General features: G+C 45.9%; 2 protein-coding genes across 6 annotated transcripts in view; both read right to left on the minus strand.

The window, feature by feature from the left end:
* Positions 1–167: 167 nt before the first annotated feature.
* asah1b (N-acylsphingosine amidohydrolase (acid ceramidase) 1b) lies at positions 168–3,485 on the minus strand. Its single transcript, XM_058076465.1, has 14 exons — positions 3,318–3,485; positions 3,167–3,213; positions 2,620–2,710; positions 2,464–2,550; positions 2,321–2,399; positions 2,187–2,261; positions 2,063–2,108; positions 1,826–1,970; positions 1,707–1,761; positions 1,554–1,635; positions 1,337–1,468; positions 618–741; positions 494–550; positions 168–424 (listed from the first exon to the last, which is right to left on the minus strand). Exons 1-14 carry the CDS (start codon positions 3,384–3,386, stop codon positions 335–337), a joined length of 1,179 nt encoding a protein of 392 aa, XP_057932448.1. The 5' UTR covers positions 3,387–3,485; the 3' UTR covers positions 168–334.
* Positions 3,486–4,548: 1,063 nt separating this feature from the next.
* Positions 4,549–20,911, minus strand: part of frg1 (FSHD region gene 1) — a 79,214-nt gene continuing 62,851 nt past the window's right edge. For 2 of the 5 annotated variants that reach the window (XM_058076500.1, XM_058076478.1), the window contains 9 exons: positions 15,509–15,592; positions 9,540–9,607; positions 9,035–9,157; positions 6,674–6,731; positions 6,484–6,598; positions 6,140–6,244; positions 5,912–6,003; positions 4,984–5,094; positions 4,549–4,678 (listed from right to left, as the gene is read on the minus strand). In XM_058076500.1, the coding sequence (XP_057932483.1) occupies positions 4,642–4,678; positions 4,984–5,094; positions 5,912–6,003; positions 6,140–6,244; positions 6,484–6,598; positions 6,674–6,731; positions 9,035–9,157; positions 9,540–9,607; positions 15,509–15,579 (780 nt within the window). In that variant the 5' untranslated portion in view covers positions 15,580–15,592 and the 3' untranslated portion in view covers positions 4,549–4,641. Of the gene's footprint in view, positions 4,679–4,983; positions 5,095–5,911; positions 6,078–6,139; positions 6,245–6,483; positions 6,599–6,673; positions 6,732–9,034; positions 9,158–9,539; positions 9,608–10,288; positions 11,229–15,508; positions 15,596–20,911 lie in introns of those variants that run through there. The other 3 variants (XR_009130220.1, XM_058076490.1, XM_058076508.1) reach the window with 3 other exon arrangements.

Genomic DNA, 20,911 nt, shown 5'->3' on the forward strand with positions numbered 1-20,911 from the left:
GTGGTATGTATGTATGTGTTTCATGGTACGTATGTTATGGTATGTAGTATGTAGCTGGGATAGGCTCCAGCATACCCGAAGCATAGTAGTAGACTATCGGGTACATAGTACATTGTATATTGTGTCTACCTGGCAAAAGAAAGAAAGAAAGAGATAGAAAACAGATAGAAAAGGTTCCTAACAGTTTTTAATGAAGCTTGAGGAAGCGGAGGGGGGGTATTTTAGGGAACCAATGGGCCGTGTGCTCACGTGCGCTCACTTCCCTTTGTCCTTTGGTGGCAACATTGAGAACCTGGCAGGGTTGAAGTAAGAAAAGACCAAGGTGGGGGGGGGGTCACCAGGGCATGCAGGGGCTGGGACAGTCTCTGATGTAGGACTCCAGGGTGCCGGTGGACACCTCCATCAGCGTGGTGTACGTGGTCAGCTGGGGGGGGGCGAAAGACGGAAGCGTTGGAGGCAAAGAGACGGCAAGCCAAAGAAAAAGCCAACCCACCTTGTTGAGCACCGGCTTGGTGGACAGGACGTCGTAGAGCGTCTTCACCGACACGTTCTGGAACGACACAGTAAATCATAAAGCCCTGACATCACATGACCACCACGAGACCACACACGCTTACGGCCTGCGAGGTGGCGTTCAGGCACTTGATGGCCGGAGTCCTGCGGTCGTCCAGGAAGAGCGGATCCTTCCAGTGGTCGTAGTTGGTCTCCAGCACGTACCAGCGCCCCAACTTCAAGTCGATCCTGCAAAAAAGGCAACGCATCAAAAAGCGCACACGTGTCATGTCTGACGTCCTTTACGGTCGTCAGGTGACGGCTTCTTTCACAACCGGCGGCCGCTTCGTCTGCTTCTCCTTTCTATACGCCACAACAAACATGGCCGCTTTGGACTTCTTCTTCTTCTTTGTAGTGTCTTCATTTGACCAAAAAACATGGAACATTTACCAACATTTTTAGGAGCGACCTGATGCAAAAGGGCACTGTGTGGGTGACCCCTGACCCCTGATGTTGACCACACATGCACACATTAAAAAGACATTGCGATGTTCGGGGTGTCCGTGAAAGCACCATGAGATCTGTCTAGTGAGGAAGTGTAGCGATGACGAAGGGACTACGACCTGGTGCAAGAGGGCACCGTGTGGGTGACCCCTGACCCCTGACGTCAACCACACATGCACTCATCAAAAGACATTGTGATGTTCGGGGTGTCCGTGAAAGCACCACAAGATCTGTCTAGTGAGGAAGTGTAGCAATGACGGGTGGCTTTACCGATGCGTTAATGACACCAAAACGACCCAAAGGGGCGTGTAGGGGGAGAGAAAGACAAAGTGGGCGTTACTCAAGGATGTCCAGGCTGATGAGTCTGGATCTGGTGATGATGCAACCTTCGCCCGTCCTGTTGCCTCCCAGGATGAAGTAGGCCGGCGCCAAGAGTTTGGTCTGAGCCAGGCGATCTTTGGCCTCCTCGTAGCTGGCAGGAAGAGAGGGGGGAGGGGTCAGAGCGGCGTCACGGCGGTGCGTCACGGCGGTGCGTCACGGCGGCGCCACGTACGTACCTGGTTGCGTTTTCCAGCACGGAGCGAGTTAGGAAGCTCATCCAGACGCCGTCCCGCTTTCCCAGGATCCACTCCAGGATTCCTGCAGGCGGACACAACAACATGAAAAGCCGCCGCCCACTTGGAGGGACGCGCCCGCCCACCACCACTCACCGATGTATCCGCCGTCCAGGCTGAAGCGCTCGTTCATGGTCAGCGTGAAGGCGTTCTGGCGAAGCAGCGTCACTCGAGATGAGGAAGGCGAGGATGAGGAGGATTGCGGTCAGACTCACCGCTTTGATGCCCGTCAGCATGCCGACGTAACCGGCGAAGTTGGTGGACTTGAAGAGCGTCTGCTTGTTCCTCCTGAAGTCCACGTTGACCACCAGCGGCTTCAGCAGCTCGCTCACCACCCACGACTTGTTCCGTGCGTCCCACCTTCCCAAAGTAGGAATATTTACATTTATCCATAAACACAGCATAAAGTCATCTGGAATAAAAGCAGGAAACGTAGGAAAGTCCGGTCTCACCCCATGAAGAGTCCGAAGTCCAGGTTTCGAGCGTGCAGGAGGTTTCCTGTGAAAGCGAAGGAAGAACGCCTCATGAAGCGGCGGACTGACGTCACGCCAGGAAGGAACGTCCGGCCGCTCTCACCTTTGGCGTCCTCAGCGACGACCGACGTGCAGACGGTGAACACCTCGTAGAAGATGTTAAACAGGACCACTTCGCCTGCGACACGCCACCCACGTAAAGACACAACAAGCTGTGGATTGTGGGCGTCGGCTTACCCAGAGGGATCCCGGAGGCGGCGGCGACTCCTTCCATTTCCTGGCCAAACGGGTACGGAAGCGTCTTGGCCAGAAGGGGCTGCACATCAACAAAAACACTAAACATCCCGCCATCTTTCGGGGGAGACGTGCGAGCGGCTGACCAGAGTGACGTCCACCAGCTGGATCAGCTTCCCGTCCGGAACGAACGCATCAGCCAAGTCCTTGATGGCCTGGATCATGCTGACCAGCTGGGATGCAAAATAACACACTTAAAGTCCGCTTCATCAGACCAGACCACATCCGCCTCCGTGCCGCACCTCCGCCTTCTTCTCTGTGACCACCGCCGTCCATCTGTCCTTGGGGGGCAGGTCCAGGTCCACCGTGTACCAGCTCACTGTGCCTTTAAACCTCCAATGACAGCAGACAACAATCATTCACCTTGGGGATTTTTACACAAATTGAAATTTTTATTTTATTAAAACTTTTTTTCATCATTAAAAATGTGTTTTTTCCCCAAAAGACGAGCGTGCTGCGTTCAGGTGCGATTTCCAAGTTTGTTTCAAAGTTTGTTGGATCGTATTACGTAACTGTACCTAGTGTTGTGGCCAGTGTGTGTATTGACAAGCACACAACTAACGTTTAAAAAAAATCACTATCCAATATAACACGACTATAATATATAACACGAATATAATGATATTTGGTAATTAGCCTTCATATATTACACGAAGCTTTTCTTTATACGCTCATATAGAAAGAAGCTGTGTGCAACGAGCAGCAGCTGAACGCACCACGGCTCCGGCGTTACAAAACACAAACTACGACAACGACAAGATTATGATTGAACACATGGTTGGCACCTACGTGGGTCCACTGGGTGGGTACATTCCCGTCCTGCAGTCTTCCGTGAACTGTTCAAAATCCAAGAGTCCATCGTTTAGTGTAGTGACTTACATATTAGTTTTTCACACGACTCTTCAATAAAACAATGCACAATGTCACAAACTTTACTTACCGGTGGTATGAACTGCGAAGATGTGAGTGTAAATAAAGCAGCCACAAAAAGAAAAAGAAAGCACGCCATTATGTAGCCTTGACGCTAGCCGAACACAGAATGTTTTACATTTTATTTGCGAGGGATACTTGTTTTCTTGTGACACACCGGTGACTCACACTCAATTTACGAGGGGAACCCGGAAGTAGATTAATAAATCAAACTTCCTCGACGTGAAATTAAAATATATAAAATGCGATTTGTTGGTACTAATTCGATAAAAAGCACACTTTGTTTCGCAAGTGGAGGTACCAAACTAACAGAAATGACATAAATGTAAATTTCAGCACCCCTACACACCACTACAGAAGCTAATGGTTCGCCCCCACCCGGAAGTGGACCATTATCACGGTTGTTACAGAAGCTTTAGGTTTTGTTTCACATTCACAATCTCCTCCACAATACTTTAGCAACATATAACACTGGCTCATGAATGCAAAATGAGCTGTATTTCTAAATACTAATAGAAATGTTTCCATTAAACAGGAGAGGTAGGCGATACAGCAAATGTTTGTATCGGTCCGGTTCCACATACTTACTAAACTAACTACTACCTAACTAAACTAATACGGAAACTATTTTAACTGACACGTTTTTCAACATCATTGATCGAGTTGATAATCGACCATTTGAATTTGTTAGCCTTGATTTGTTGATTAAAGTCAGCCGAGTTCCAACAAGTCACAAGACGCCTTGGACTTTAAAACACAAACGTCAGCATGTCAACACTTGGCATTATTCCCATTTGGAATCAGATGCTTAAACACAACACGTTGTATTAGGGCTGTCGGATCATTAACAGTTTTCATCTAATCGATCACTTTTCAAACGTATGGATGAGGAGTAATCACCATTATGTGTGAAAATAGGCCCATTTCCCCCTATATATACTGTAGCGACCCTGACGTGTTCATGTTGTGGTCTTGAGTGTCTGACTGTTCCGGGTGACTGTGAATGCACCAGGTGTGGGGGCGTGTCGTGTTGAGGAAGCACTGTCGTGTCCTTTCCATAGCGTCGACAACGACGCTACAATACGTTATGGGACATAAATATGTATATGTGTGTGTATAACCTTGCTCAGTCATAGTTGGGATGAAACATTCAGACGTGTCCTACGTAGTAAAAGGTTAGAATTCTGTAATACATGACTTGAAAAATATTTTTTAACAAACATAAGAACATCAGCCAAACGGATTTGACCATGACCAGTTTATTCCAAGATAACACCACAAGATGTGGTCCATTAAAAAAAATACACATTTCCATAACAAAGACGTCAAGTCTTTCACTTGCAGTATCGGTCCGCTTTCATTTTGCTCCTCCTGTAATTGTTTTAAGACAAAATAATATATTATGACCCCACTGCAGTATACAAAGAAACACAAATATACACTACTATTATTTTGGACTCATTTATCACCCGCAAGGCATGCTGGGAAACCCACAAGTGTACTTTCCCTACATGTTACCTGGCATGCCTTGCGAGTTATCTATTAGTATGAAATAGTCATTTTTGTGTGTATATTAGTGTGTAAATGCTTGTTAAGTGGCAGCACAGTTAAGTGCCACAAATGTACACTTTTACATGACGTATGAAAGATATATATGTCTGAAATATAGAAAGCACCTGTCCAGTAACGCCTCGTGAAACTTCCCATCCAGCCGTGCTTTCTTCAGCGTGGACGTCTCGTCCTCGTTCACCCTGAGGCGGCGGTCCTGGAAACTCTGAAACTTCTTCCTGTCAGCATCGGCACATAAACAAACACAAACAGACATTTGTGAGACATTTGCTTCCTCCTCTGACAGCCAACAGCGCGTCTTCTTCTCATTCCAGACCAAAAGTTCATGCCGCCATCTACAGCTTCCATAGCGAAGGTTCAGGATTAGGATGCTGGGTGGGCCTGGATTGCCCACCCCTGCTATTAGCAGTATGAGGCCAGGTTGTATGAAATACTGAGAGCACAGTGCCATCTGCTGGATATGGTTGGACACTGCATCACAAATTCCAATAATAAACACAATTGCATCAAGTATAGTGGCTTTTTGTGTATGGAATTCATTCATATACTTGTTATAATTTATATCATATACATATTATAATTGTACTTTAAAAGATAAAATATTAAATTTAATTTTTTTTAACATTTAAATTTTTTTTATTTTAATTTCCCTTTAATTAAAAAAAAATATATTAATATTTTTTTTTAAATAGTTTTTTCTCCAAAAGTAGGCCAATTCCCCCCCAGGAAAGAAATCTCTCAACACGTGTTTAAAAGGCAGTGGGAAGGAAAAGAGTGTCAGCAAGCAGGACTGAGCAAACGAAGCGTGCCTAAAATGCTAAAGAGCCATCCTTTTAGATCCGTTTTTTTTGCATCTCATCTGCGGGAAGTACATGGCTGCCAAGTACTAGTTAAGTTGTCATGCATCCATCCCCCTTCTCCATGGCGACAGGATGACCCCATCAGGAGCCGACACCCACATGGAGATGGAAAGGTGGGAATAACGTGTGAAGGGTTTTCATCAGTAATCAGGAAGGAAGGGCGGGAAGCACGTACACGTAATTGACCTCGCAGGACTTCACGTTGCCTCGGTCCTCATCTGCGATGTCATCTTTGCGCTTGACCTCTCGCTCCGCACACGACCTGATCTGCTCGCCATTCCGTACACGGACAAAGCGATGAGGGGAGATGATGTGCGTTTAACATCCGTGCCTGGCGCCCCCTTGGGGCAAATGGTGTGCAATCAAAGGATGACATGAGTCGATTTAAAAAGCAAAACACTACCTTCACCATCTCGCCATCGCCCGCCGTCTTGCTCGTGGCCTCGATGTCGCCGCTGACGCTGTAGGAGATGAAGCAGCTGTTTGCGGCCAGGAGAGCCATCTTTCCCTGCAAACACCATTTGGATGCTCCATTTTCTTTCCAGGGTGGGATTGAACATTCTATAAGACTTCCCTTATAAGCAACACGCTTCAATGCTCGTAATTAGACCAAAAAACCTGCCTTTTGTCATTTCAGGGTTTCATTTTGCTAAAGAATCCAATTTACGGTTTAGAAGAGTTTGGACAATTGTCCCGCTGCAGGTGATGGCGTTCCCTCAGGGACGCAAACAAAAGGAAAAGACTCACTTCTTGAAAAACGGGCTCCCACTGCTCCCTGGAGCCGATGGCGTCGGAGCGGCCCACCACCAGACCGTCTGCGTTGAGTCCCAGGTACTTGCCGTACCCGGACTTCAAGGCTATCCTGCACAGATGGCGTCGTAGACCAGCGTTGGAGCGTCAACGTCTGCAGCCACGCCTACTTGTGTTGGTCACTCACCTGCTGTCAGAGAGCTTGACGGCCGTGAACTGTTCAGGAGGGTCGGGTCCTTCATCATCTGTGGTGGGGGGGGAGAAGGTCTTTAATCCTTTTTTGGAAGATTATACATTGATCTCGCCGAGTTAGTTGGTTTAAAATATAGCCTTCGCAAGAAATTTCCACTCAATGAATGTACTCTTTTCTGGCATTAGCATCACTGGCATTACTGCCACCTAAAGGAGTGGAATGCTAATAGCGGAACGATATCACACCATCAAAGCGGTGGGATATACTGTATTTGGAAAAAAGCGGCAGAAAATGAATGAATGAAAAACAGTGGAAATGGCGGAAGTCGCGGTAGAAAATACACGTGTACTAATAGCAGAGGCGACAGCAGCGGTGTTCAAGATCTCGCTGTAAATGATGATGATGGCTTGGTTTGCTTGAGAAATGAGGAAGAGTATCAAAAGTGGATCAGCCATTTTGATGAGCCTGGTGTCATGGAAACGAGAGCATTTCTGGTGACTTAAAAATATCCAAATTAGATTAGAAATTTGCCTTTATCTCTACCCCGTTTTCAAACTACAACCTTTTGTATTTTCTTGACAAAGCTCTGGTGCCTAAAGGGTTAAGTTTAGAATAAATAAATGGGAGGCTAACAAGTAGGCTTGCCAGCATGCTATGTTAAAAGTCATGCTGTCGCCTGCGAAATGTGACAAAAAAAACAAACAGGCGGAGTGTAGAGGTGACTATAGGGGTGTTACTTCATCTCTAAAGGGCTCTAATAATGTTGAAACCCATATGGGAGTCAAACATGTTTTCTATGCTCTAAGTACGACCATATTGCATTTATCGTCATTGAATCCGGCTTTGGAGACGTTCAGGGACCCCAATTAACCGTGATAAAGGAGGGCCGACTGTAGACTACACCGTATGACGATGCAGGACCTGACTCGTAGTCCTTCTGTCACATTCAGGTTTTTGTGCTTTTACTGTGTACTTCCACGCTTTCCGCACAGTTGAGAATGTGACTTCAAACGTTGGCTGTAGACTTTAATAAATATAATATAAAAGCTTTTATGAGGAGATGAACAGAGCATCAACTCTGCTGCGAGCGAGCGTGAACGCCGCCTGTGCGTGACGATGTGAAATATCTCATCTTCTTCCGCTTCGTGTCCTCTTTCATCTGGCAGAAATGAGCTTATGCGTCCGTGTGGAGGATAGGGGGGAACCCACCCGGGGAATTGGGGCTGCTTCAATCTCTGCAGAACGTTGGCCGTTTCAGATTAAACGTGGGCTGAATTAATTGTGGGCGTGGAGGAGCTGTTGCCTCGCTATTAAAATGAACAGCGCTCCCCGGGACGCGCCCTCGGGCAGATACGCTCCCCGTCCTTGCCCTCGACTCAACCCCTCTCAGCCGCTCCGTCTGACGCCCCCAGTCTTAGCGCAAATGCGGCCCCAAAACTACATTTTCATGAAATCTCCTTGAAGTTCCATTTCCAAAAGTGTGCTAAAAGTGACTTTTAAAATGTAGATGAGGTGAGAAGATGTTCACAAGGTGTGTGGTGTTGCATTACAATCAGGCTTTGTCCTTTCTTGCGCAGCCCTCGGGGCGCTGAAGCGCCCAATGACCTGAGGAATGACATTATTCACAGTGTGGCACAAGCGGCATCCCAAGACATCGGGGCTTTTATTTCATCATATAACCTCTACACCGCCTCTCTTCCCTTCCAGTAAATGACAAGCATGCGGAAGACGTGACTTGGATCTGTAAACCAAATTGCACTTGAACAAATAAATAGTGAACATTGGGTATTATAGCGTCACAGGAAGGCTTGCAGCAAGCAACACCATCTGCGAGCACGCACCGCTACCTTCTCAACTTCAACAATTCTGTTTAAAAGCCAAAATATCCCCACACAGGGCGGTGGCGGTTGCTTTAGAATCCATTGCTTTCGTGCCTTCTTTCATAGTCGCATAGTCGGGATATGGACCCCGAGTCATGTTGTACCAGTAATTGGACCGGGTGTCATGCTACAGATTGCATCATACATCGTCATTGGTTATGCTGCACCTGATTTCCCACAGTGTATCAACAACACAACAACACACGTGCCATATTGTGTACTGACTACAAGATGCTCATTTTTATGTTAACTGAAAAACCCACTAACTGAGGTTCCACTGTAACCCAGTGTCCATGAATGCATCTTGCTGTCTAGTCGATGCTACTCCCGTGCCATGCCGCCAAGCTTGAGCAGGAAGGGACGGAGTAAAGCCTCTGCCTGTTTACATTTGTGTGACCGGCGGGGGGAGAGATGGCGCTAGCATGGTTCCGATAGTAGAATCTTGCCACCATTTGCGTGTGAGCGTTTTTCTGACCTTTGTGTGGCACGCCCACAGTAAAGAGACCATTGTCCAGGGCGTGGATGTACGAGTTGTTGTGCATCTCTATGGCAACCATGCCGTTGATCTCTCCAAAATGGCGGACGGCCCACCAACCGCCTGGTGACATAAAATGACACGTATTAACATGCAAATCAACACTGGAGACACAACAATCTATATGTATGAAGCATTAATAAGTAGGACTGCTCCAATTCATCGGCCACCCATTAGTATCACCTGACAAGTATGCGACTGACATACAGTATGCCCGTCACCTGTCATTCGTCATGTGGTGGCGGCAAAGCCAAATAAAAATAATTATTATAATTATTTAGAATTAATAATTACCTGTTTTTTGGGGGCCCTGACTTGGAAATGTCCTAACATTTCCCCCCTATACACCGCCCCGGGCCAATAGCACTCATCATAAATACACTGAAAAATGTATCATAAAACCCTAATTGGAGCACCTGTAATAATAAGTATGAAGCGCACATACCAACAACATCAAGTTTGGATTCATCATCTGCTGCTTTTCTCTTCTTATCTTTGTGCTTCTTCTTTTTCCTGTTCGTAGTACAAATGAAATATAACATTTATATATATATAACTTTCACAACACGTTCACATTTAAACATAGGACCCACGACATTGCATGTATACGTGTATGGATGTGTACAGTAAATATTGACAATGTTGTTTGGAGATGAAAATAAAAACTTGATGTTTGCGTTTTTGTTGTTTGTCAACAAAGTTGTGGACATTGAATCAACATTTGATCTTCGTGACAAAATAGTCTTCACTCGAACACGCACTTTGTCAAGGTTTAACTTCCCAGACGAAGTAAATTTGCCTCAAAACTCCACCATTTGACGTGTTTTTCAATGTTGAAATAAAAATAAATGTAAAATAACCATCTGCACAAGGTCCGCGTGGATTTAGGAGTGTTTTTTAGCTTTAATGCCGCAGTAACAAACTGTAGCCGCTAAGGTCCGTTTGAGCTAGCAAAACAACACGACTAACTTAAATAATATTAAATGTGAAATTTGGCTTTAAATAATCATTTGTGTGCATTTCGTGTATTTTCACGAGAAGAAGGCAGTGTTCGGGTACTGGAGCACCATGGTAATCTATGCGAGAAACTTAGCATTAGCATTAGCACGGCTCACAACAAATAGACAGTTTCCAAATCGCGGTAGTAATTTCAGCTAATCCCGGTTTCATCTCCTTCGTAAGGAACAAACTCACCCTTTATTTACGCCTTTCAGAACTAGTTTGGTTGATTTGACGCTGGAATATTCCGCCATCGAGCGAATAATATGGTTATTTATATCTCGCTAACGCTGCCACTTACCGGAAGCGGAAATGGATTGTTGTCTACGGTGGCCTTCGAGGCTCAATCTAGTTAGACGTGATATTTATTTTTCTACGTTTTCACTCACAACGCAATTTCATTTATGTCTGAATTAACCGTAAAATGACATGGGTCACATCCACCGTTCACATTATAAACTGTTAGCATTTCGGGTGAAATGTCAGGATGTACCTAAATGCACCATAAATAGACACTACTCATCAGTCTCCCACAGGACTACAATGTATCTGTGGTGTTGGTGGGCGCTAGATGATGTAACCTACATCATGTGCCGGGCACGCCCATATAAGGAAGTCATCAACCGGCTCTGTGACGCCACAGAGCGCCACCCCAAACTTCTCTCAGAGCTAACTTGCTAATTATATGACACCTTGGCATAATGCAGCATTGTATTGACATTAATAGCTCAGAAATGTGTGAAAAAGACCCAATGTCCCCTTTAAGAAGCAAATATGCGTGTGGCTTAGTGCATTCAACAAACAGCACAATGGAGGACAACATGGCAGTCAAATGTGAGCTAATTCCCAGCGGCGGATAATGAGCTACAGTATGTATGAGCTTCATTAGCAACACCCTGCAGGGGATTTTTATTTTCCCATTATTGCCTTCAGGTTTCTGCTCCTCTGGGAAGTGAGGAAAGAACGGTCGTTGTGTCATCGCAAGATGGCGACAGCGAGGACTGATTGACGGGAAGGTCAGCCTTCAATCTTTTTCATGGAGCTTTGGCTCGGGAAACGAGCCGCCGTCTGCCCTGGTCCTGTGGAGGGCTTTGGTGCCCCCACCCACCGGGGAGCTCGGACATTTCTGCCCTAATATTTGTGTAATTTTACCCCCCCCCCCAAAAAAAATCATATTTTTTGTGTGCAGAAAACACATTTCATTCACCCACATTTTTTTTAAATGAGAAAATTTTGCCTCGTATTTTTTTACATTTTCAATTTTCTTTGGAAAAAAATAAAATAAAATAACCCCCAAAAAACTTACTGTATTATGGAAAGCAGGAAGTGAACAAATGTAACAGTTAGTGATTGTAAAAGTACCAGATGGAGGGGTAGGATTTAATAAGCTTTGCTTCTTCCTACTCCTTTTGGACATGTGGAACTGGAACTGATTAAATAAAACCATTCCCATTTTTTTTCATCGACCACTTTGGAGAAACGGAGCACTACAGCTGTATTTCCCACCGTGCAGTGCTACGTGCCGCCACCAGGTGGCAGTGTACACACACATAGAGGGCGGGATGGGGGAGATTATTATTTTAAAGAAGCGATAACTGAAGACTGGCTCTTAGTCTTCTGTTTTTTTCAAAGACATGAATATATTCATGAGTCAGACGCGGAGAGGGGAACTCATAAGTTTGTCTCAATTGTACTTGAAAGGCATTCTTAGATTGACGGAGAGAAAGGAGATTTTGTAGTAGTACATGAACGACGCATATGCATGTGACTTATTTGCCACATTACCGCGGCGGCATGATCACGTGGGAAAGGCTCTCGAGGCGCCGGGAGAGGTTGAATAATTGAAAAAAAGCCGGCGTATTTTTAAAGTCATTCTTCCATCCATAATGCAGAGACACTCCAATCCCTGCAACACTGACACGCTTGTTCATCTTTCAACGTGGGTGCACGACTCTGTGGGTTTTTGGGGGGTGGGGGGAGGGGGGGGGGGGTTGACACTACACTGCACCCTTCTTCTTTGTCACTTGTTTGATTGAAAGATGCTAAGAAGTGGTGTATATTTCTTCTCAGCCATCTTTCCTTCATGCCGATTCATTGCTACATTCCAGACAATGAAGCAGCGCTCCTTCTTTAGACATGGAATATTTTGCTACCTTAACATTTTTTGTCTCTGAAAATAGCTCATTTGTTTAAAACACATTTCATTGACCCACTTTTTTCATTTTTATAAATTTAATTGGAACATATTTCCTCCTAAAACAGCCTCTATCCATATTTTAATCTCCACAAATATGCATTTTCTCTCATTTTATGTCTACTATATTGCTTAATGGGAGTGTACAGGTGACTATAGGGGTGTTATTTCAAATGTACTTTGAGGTCTCTAATCATGTTAAACAGTGTATTTAGAAGGTGGTAAACAGGTTTTCTATGTCTTATTTTCTCTTAGTATGTCTACTGTATTGGGTAATGGGGTGTAAAGGAGACTGTGGGGTTGCTAGTTCATGTCTACAGGGCTCTAATCATGTTAAAAAGTGTATTTAGAAGATGGTAAACAGGTTTTATGTGTCTTATTTTCTCTTATTATGTATACTATATTGGGTAATGGGAGTGTAAATGTGACTATAGGGGTGTTATGTCATGTCTAGAGATCTCTAATCATGTTAAAAAAGTGTATTTAGAAGATGGTAAACAGGTTTTCTATGTCTTATTATGTATACTCTCTTGAGTAATAGGGGTGTAAAGGTGACTATAGGGTTGTTATGTCATGTCTAGAGATCTCTAATCACGTTAAAAAGTGTATTTAGAAGATGGTAAACACGTTTTCTATATCTTATTTTGTCTTATTATGTATATTCTCTTGGGTAATAGGGGTGTAAAGGTGACTATAGGGGTGTTATTTCATGTCTGGAGGGCTCTAATCATGTTAAACAGTATATTTAGAAGGTGGTAAACAGGTTTTCTATGTCTTATTTTCTCTTACTATGTCTACTATATTGCTTAGTGGGAGTGTAAAGGTGACTATAGGGGTGTTATGTCATGTATAAAGGTCTCTAATCATGTTAAAAAGTGTATTTAGAAGGTGGTGAACAGGTTTTCCATGTCTTATTTTCTCTTATTATGTCGACTATATTGCTTAATAGGAGTGTAAAGGTGATATAGGGGTGTTATTCTTAATATTCAGTGCATAGTTAATAGATAGGATAGGCTCCAGCATACTCCCCCCCCCCACCCTCCTGAGAATAAACGTCATAGAAAATGCGTGGATGGAAAGTTGTGTCTCGCTGGATGAAGCCATGCAAGTGCTCGCTATTTGTCTATCATCTCCACACTCGTGGGCACGCCTGCACGAGCTGACGGGGACATCACGTCTCAAATGTTGACGTTTGACCTCGTGGATGAGATGTAAACACGCAGCGGCGTCCTTTCAGCTGACAGCGAGGTGATTTCCTCTGGCATGAAGCCACTTGGGCCCCCTCCACAGCCGTGGAGAGACCACAATGGAGTGCCAGGAAGGCGGCGTGATGATGCTTCAACATCACCGCTGTACGGCTGCTCTTACTCGTAGCAAAACGTGACAAAACAAACCTCGGCTGTCTTATTTGCTCCTGGCGGCTTGAAGGCAAACAAGCGTTGCTGCGTGTCGTTGCCTTGTGGGTGACATCACAGAGGAGAGCGTGGAGGTTGGAGGAATCCTTCATGCAGGGGGACATCACACCCCCCCCAGACAGCACCCTTCAACCTTACGCCTACTCCTAGCAAGGCGGAAACACAGCCCTGTTTGTGCTTTGGCTTGTTAGCTAGCAGTCAGCTCGCTAGAGCCAGAGACCTCCGTAGCGGCACACCGGCTGCTGGTCTGGGGACCAGCTACCAGCATATGTTGGTATTCTGGTCTGACCAGTATAGACCAGCTACAGGCATGTGTTGATAAGCTGGTCTGACCTGCATAGACCAGCTACCGGCATATGTTGGTATTCTGGTCTGACCAGTATAGACCAGCTACAGGCATGTGTTGATAAGCTGGTCTGACCTGCATAGACCAGCTACCAGCATATGTTGGTATGCTGGTCTGACCAGTATAGACCAGCTACCGGCATATGTTGGTATGCTGGTCCGACCAGTATAGACCAGCTACCGGCATATGTTGGTATGCTGGTCCGACCAGTATAGACCAGCTACCAGCATATGTAGGTATGCTGGTCTGACCGGTCTATGCTGGTTTTTCCATCACATCCATATTGTGGAAAGCCATTGATGGCGGTGTGGTCTGGGACCAATGACCGATGGCCTGGCGGCATATTTGGTTGGCGACTTCTTTCCTGCCAGCTTAATTGTCCGTCGTTAGCATCGATTAGCACCCATCAAGGCCACGTATCGTTCAACTGTGCTGCACTGCATCATCAAGTTCACAAGTTTCTCCTTTTTCTCTCCGAGTTGGAAGTTTGGCTTCCAGAACCCCCGGTCTACACCCCTCCGCCCGGCGCCCCCCAGGCCTGTTTGCGGATGCCAATTTCAGGTGTCGTCTTTGCACTCATCCCACTTCTAGATGAGTCACTTTGGATGCTTATTGGCCTGTCGCTGCCTTCCCACGGCACTTGGCTGTTGACAGCCTTCACCAGCGCTAACATCGTGCTAAGAGCGCCCCCCCCCTCGCCAGGGATGCTTGGCAACACCTGTAGTTAAAAAAAAAAGACAGCTAAATTACATGGACACACTGAAAAAGCTTAATATAGGCTATATTAAGCTTTTTCAGCTGATAGCACAGAACAAAAACACAAAGAGTGACGGCATCCAAAGTCATTTTCCTCCACGGTGGCGTGGATTCAAGTGGATTCTCTTTTCCGTTTTCCCTTTCACACCTTATTTACCGTCCCAGCGCTCTCATTTGCATCGTAATGACAAGAGCCGAGCAAATGCTTTAATAGCCTCCGATATATGCATGAGATTCCCGGGAGACTGGTGCAGACCAGTCAGGGGCGGAGTCCTCAGTCCAAAAAGATGATTTGAATACAGGAGACTTTTTCTAATGGATACGCACTGCAGGGATCCAATTGCTATTTAGCGCCCATCCGGCTTTCATATTTTTCTATCCTCAAGCGCTCCGTGTCGACGCCGGACGGGAAGACAGGTGGCGAGACGCGGACAAACACCCGAAGCAACCGGCAACATCGAGCCCATGCTCTGCCGAGGCTGCGTATCAGCTACTCGTCTGAGTGCATGAAAGCGGGAATCATCATCGGGAATTCCAGCAGTCGGGGAAGAGGTGTGAATGAATCAAGGGAACGTGATGCTAGTTAATCCGCGCCGCAGTCACTAATTGGATTTAGCTTTGATGTCCAGAACGAGTCAACACGGCACACCACAGGAAAAAAGAATGGCGGTGGAGTCGGAGTGTGGAGTACGCTCCGTGGAAACCTGTCACGCCGTTTCCCTCTGGTCCTGCAGGGGGCAGTGATGCACTTGAAAGCCACGCAGCTTTTGTCCATTTGGTCATCTTCCCTGCTGGGAAAAAAAATAGAGACCAGCTCTTAGACCAGCTACCATTAATAATAATTCTATAATTAGCTCATTCTGAGCTAATTGTGTCCTTACAGTAGTAAGATAAATGTTTATGTAATATGTGAAATGAACAAAATAAACAAGTCATATTTGGAAAATTAGCTTGGGGGAAAAGTTGCAATATTATGGGAATGACGGCCAAATATTATGGGACTAAAATATTCCAAGAAGATAATGAAGTTGATCTTGAGTCAATACCTGTTGACATGTGTGGTCCATTCACGTATGTGCACACATACAAAGTACACAGCTGTCAGTCCATTCACACACACAGATAATGTAATCATTCGTCGGTCCATTCACGTATATGCACACATACAAAGTACACAGCTGTCAGTCCATTCACACACACAATGTAATCATTCGTCGGTCCATTCACGTATGTGCACACATACAAAGTACACAGCTGTCAGTCGATTCACATACACACAATGTAATAATTTGTCGGTCCATTCACGTATATGCACACATAAAAAGCACACAGCTGTCAGTCCATTCACAAACACAATGTAATCATTCGTCGGTCCATTCACGTATGTGCACACATGAAAAGTACACAGCTGTCAGTCCATTCACACACACACAATGTAATAATCCGTCGGTCCATTCACGTATGTGCACACATACAAAGTAAACAGCTACCGTTAATAATAATGATATAATTAGCTCATTATGAGCTAATTGTGTCCTTACCGTAATAAGATAAATGTTTATGTAATATGTGAAATGAACAAAATAAACATATAGTCATATTTGGAAAATTAGCTTGGGGAAAAAGTTGCAATATTATGGGAATAACGGCCAAATATTATGGGACAAAAATATTCCAAGAAGATAATGAAGTTGATCTTGAGTCAATACCTGTTGACATATTTTGAAAAGTGCTTTCTTAATAAAGCTGGGCCTTCCTTGTTCCCCACGCGGCCCCCCATGGACCAACCATACGCGCGTCTTTCCCGTGTCTTTCCAAAGTGAGTTTTCCAAAGCGCAGTCACACTTTTTGCATCCCTTTGAGCTGTGAAGTGATCATCAGCACTTTGGAAGCGTGACACTTAGCAGCCGTAAGCCTCTGGAGACCGGCGCTCCTAAAGCCTCCCGCCTCGGATTTAAGACCACCAAGTAATACGTGTGCTCGGCATTTCCCACCGAGCGGGATGTCCTTACGTAACACGCCGCTTGTCTTTTGGAAAGCCAGCCGCCTTCCTTCCCGGGATTAGCTGACCTGCTCGTGTATGTTGAAGCAGTGATTTCCCTGAGGCGTTCCGAGCCTGCCGGCTTTTGGGACGTAAGGTAAAAGGAAATGACGGAGAAGATGACGGAAGATCGTCTTCTCGGAGCGGGTTTGTCAGCTCGTGTAAAAAGCTGAGATTGGATGATGTCTTCAAAGCAAGGCTGCAGGGAGGGACATGAGTCCGGGGTCAAACACCCCTTTCCCACTCCTGCTACTCACCAAGGAGAATCCTGGCTTTTCCTGTCACGCAACACTAGGCTTGGCTGTCAATTCACGCGTACATGTTGTCAAATACGCTGTTTACTCGACTGGAAATACGTACTGTATACCAGCTACTGTAGGCCATCCTCCCTATCATATATCATAACATAATACCCTTCCGTTGTCCTCCACACTTAAGGTATGTTTGTCCATTCACGTAATCACATCATCATCAGTCTGTCCATTCGCATAGACACAAACAATGTAATCATCCGTCGGTCCATTCACGTATGCGCACACATACAAAATACACTGCTGTCAGTCCATTCACACACACACACACACGCACAATGTAATCGTCCATCGGTCCATTCACGTATGTGTACACATACAAAGTACACAGCTGTCAGTCCATTCACACACACACAATGCAATCATCCGTCGGTCCATTCACGTATGTGCACACATACAAAGTACACAGCTGTCCGTCCATTCACACACACACACACACACACACACACACACAATGTAATCATCCGTTGGTCCATTCATGTATATGCACACATAAAAAGTACACAGCTGTCAGTCCATTCACACACAATGTAATCATTCGTCGGTCCATTCACGTATGTGCACACATAAAAAGTACACAGCTGTCAGTCCATTCACACACACACACACACAATGTAATAATCCATCGGTCCATTCACGTATGTGCACACATAAAAAGTACACAACTGTCAGTCCATTCACACACACACAATGTAATCATTCGTCGGTCCATTCATGTATGTGCACACATACAAAGTACACACCTGTCAGTTGATTTACACACACACAGTAATCATTTGACTGTCCATTCATATACACATAATGTAGTCATCCATCTTTCCATTCAGATACACAGCCAATGTAGCCATCTGTCAGTCCATTCACACACATGTAATAATTTGTCCATTCCCAGCCCTGCTGGCGCCCACTCGTAAAAAGGCAAGTACGCTTTCAGCCCGTTTCGCCCTCCGATGGATCCCAGCGACGGCCGATGGATCCCAGCGACGGCCAATGGATCCCAGCGACCACTGATGGATCCCAGCGACCGCCCATGGATCCCAGCGAAGGCCGATGGATCCCAGCGACGGCCAATGGATCCCAGCGACGGCCAATGGAGGCCAGCCACAGTCAAGCAAAGTCGCAGCCCCGTAAAATGAAAAGAATGAGCTCAAAGGAGCTGAAAATCTCCTCTTGGCCCAGGGACCGCCAGATGTGTGATTACACGGCCGAGTCGTCTCTGCCAGTAATTCCATTCACGCACCCCCCACCAATAAATCCAAATACCTTCATTATCGGATCTGATCCGGCTGGATACGCCGGATCACGTTTATGCATACACAATGTGCACACATCCGTTTCTCCGTTCACACCATACAAACCTGTGTCTGTCCATTCACATACAGTACACGCCTGAAGTCAAGTAATACTGCATGTGTGTGTATTTTAGGACTGGTGTATCTGAGGTGGAGAAGGCTTTTCCATCTTGGCTGTGGGCGGAGTCAGCAGCCACCCTTTTCTAGCAGTTCCCTCCTGATCAAGGGTGACCTCTTAGCCAATCAGTGTGATGGGGGGGGGGGGGGGTCGCAATTGCATGTGTTTGCTGGGAATCCCAATGAAAGCGCAGATCCAAAAACCACTCCATCCGGTTTCCGGTCAATGTTTGGACTAAGTCGTATTGGTGTTGTATTTGTGGGCACGCGACACAGCGAGCCCCCGCCGAGCTCCAACGACTCCCAATTGCTCTTTCTTCCAGGAAGAAAACACAAATGGTGAGATTTTATTATCAGGCGGCGTGCAGCTGCTTTCCTTTGTGTGCGTGGCGTGTGGCGGTGGGCCGCCGATAAGGACGATGCACAATGTTGCTTATTTTTAATCCAATGAGAGATCTTTGCTGTACAATGTGGCATTCTTGGAGGCAGCCATGAATTATTCATGGACTTTTTATTATTCCATACGTCAATGCTTTTTTTCAGCGCTCCGTAAAATACCTTCATACGTTTATCTCCGATGCCAGTTGACTTCCACTTCCATCCGTACGTTCATATGGGACTGGTTTGTCAAGGCGTTTGCTACCAATGTATGGAGGATGAGGATGGAACGCCATGGATAACGAATGAAGGAATGTCACACGTTTATTCTTGGAAAATGCCAGCTTTTTCTCGCGTAGGAATACAACTCTTTTCTCCGGAAGGGGACCTATGACGCTCATTGTGGGCCCTTTGTACTGACTTGTGGACTGCTGTAGAGCAGCTACACACAATAAGCAGCACACAAAGCTTTCTAGATCTTCCACAATCTGCACCTATTCCAGCTGTGTTTCCTTGGATTTCATGGTCCCCGGCCAAAATTGTTTGTTTTAATGTATACCGCCGACGGCCATGTCTACTCCACGATGATTGGTAACACTCCCAAGTGCTCAGGAGGACTTCAGGAGAGCTGCCGAACCCAACTTTATAGGAGTGTATCTTTTTAAAATGTCCTCTTTTAACATCCAGCCATGCGTTGGATACCCAATCCCATCTGGAAGGAGAGATGGACAGTCCCAAGTTTCTCAAAAAAAGAGGCGACTTCCAGATGTCTCTGAATGCTAAGTAGCGTTAGCATTTTAGCCTTAGCTTGGGTAAATGTAATGTGGTCCTGAGAGGTTTTTTGCAGGACTACCAGCGTGTAAAAAACTCAGGTAGCGCCACTGATTGTGGTGGGAAAAGGCTACTAGCAACCCCGCTTCCTCTATGCTATAATGCTAACCTGACTAGGCTTTTGCTCCATGACTTCCACGAAATAAAGACAGTTAGGACAGGAAGTAGCTGCTGGATGCCGTGGAAGGTGGAATGATAATTTGACACAAAAAGCTTCTTGGCCTCCGCTCGCCAACATGAACCAATTCCGGGCTTGAACAGTCGCTACAAGCAACACAGCTCCGAGGGCATCCATGTTGTTCCTGATGTAAACACATGGCGTGTGTGATGTCACAGCGAGCTGTGGAAACGTATAACTGTGGTTATTTACTTCCATACCAAACACAACCATATTTTTCTCCACAGCCACACTTTGGCCGGAGGTTTTGAAGGCCTTGGTTTTTAGAGGCAGATATCTGCGGGCTGGTGTGGAAGTTAGGCCAAATCGTGGAAAAACAACTTTGCTTTATGAGATACCCGCCCACGTGCGGCCAGGGCCTAGGAGGTTATTTGGCTCTCGCTGGGAGGAAACGTTGTCGGTGATGAGAAAAAGTCATCCCGGTCTGAGGTTCAGAGCTGCAGCTTTACTGGCGGCCAAGCGTTTCTTCCCCATCGGCAAAAGACGAGGCGCGGCATCAGCACTAAGCTAGCTAGCCGGCTGTGCGCGCTAGCGTCATTTAAGGAGCGCAGGCGCGGATTAATGGAGCTTGACACAAAGCCTTTGGGCCGCCTCCATCCGCTTCTCCCGGGCTTGGGGGAGTGGCGTGGGGATTGAGCGTGCGGGTTTTTCCCAGCGTGGCGCCGTGTGCCTTATTTGCCGTCTTTCACCTTTCACTTTTCCAACTTGAACGCACCACAGACAATCCAGAAGAGTCCGGCTTGTCTTCTTGGTGCCAACATTTAATGTTTGCCTCACATTACCTCACACCTAGTGAAAACAACAGGAGGGATGCTAATTAGACATTCCTTAATTGCAGCATTCAAAGAGTTTCTGGTGCTTAATGTGTTTTTATCTGTAAAATTGTATTCTATTGCACCACAAAACTAACTCCTCAGCCTAACCCCTAAACCATAAACTAACTCCTATGCCCCAACCCC

Source organism: Doryrhamphus excisus, chromosome 1 (genome assembly GCF_030265055.1).
Source record: "Doryrhamphus excisus isolate RoL2022-K1 chromosome 1, RoL_Dexc_1.0, whole genome shotgun sequence".
Lineage (NCBI taxonomy): Eukaryota > Metazoa > Chordata > Actinopteri > Syngnathiformes > Syngnathidae > Doryrhamphus > Doryrhamphus excisus.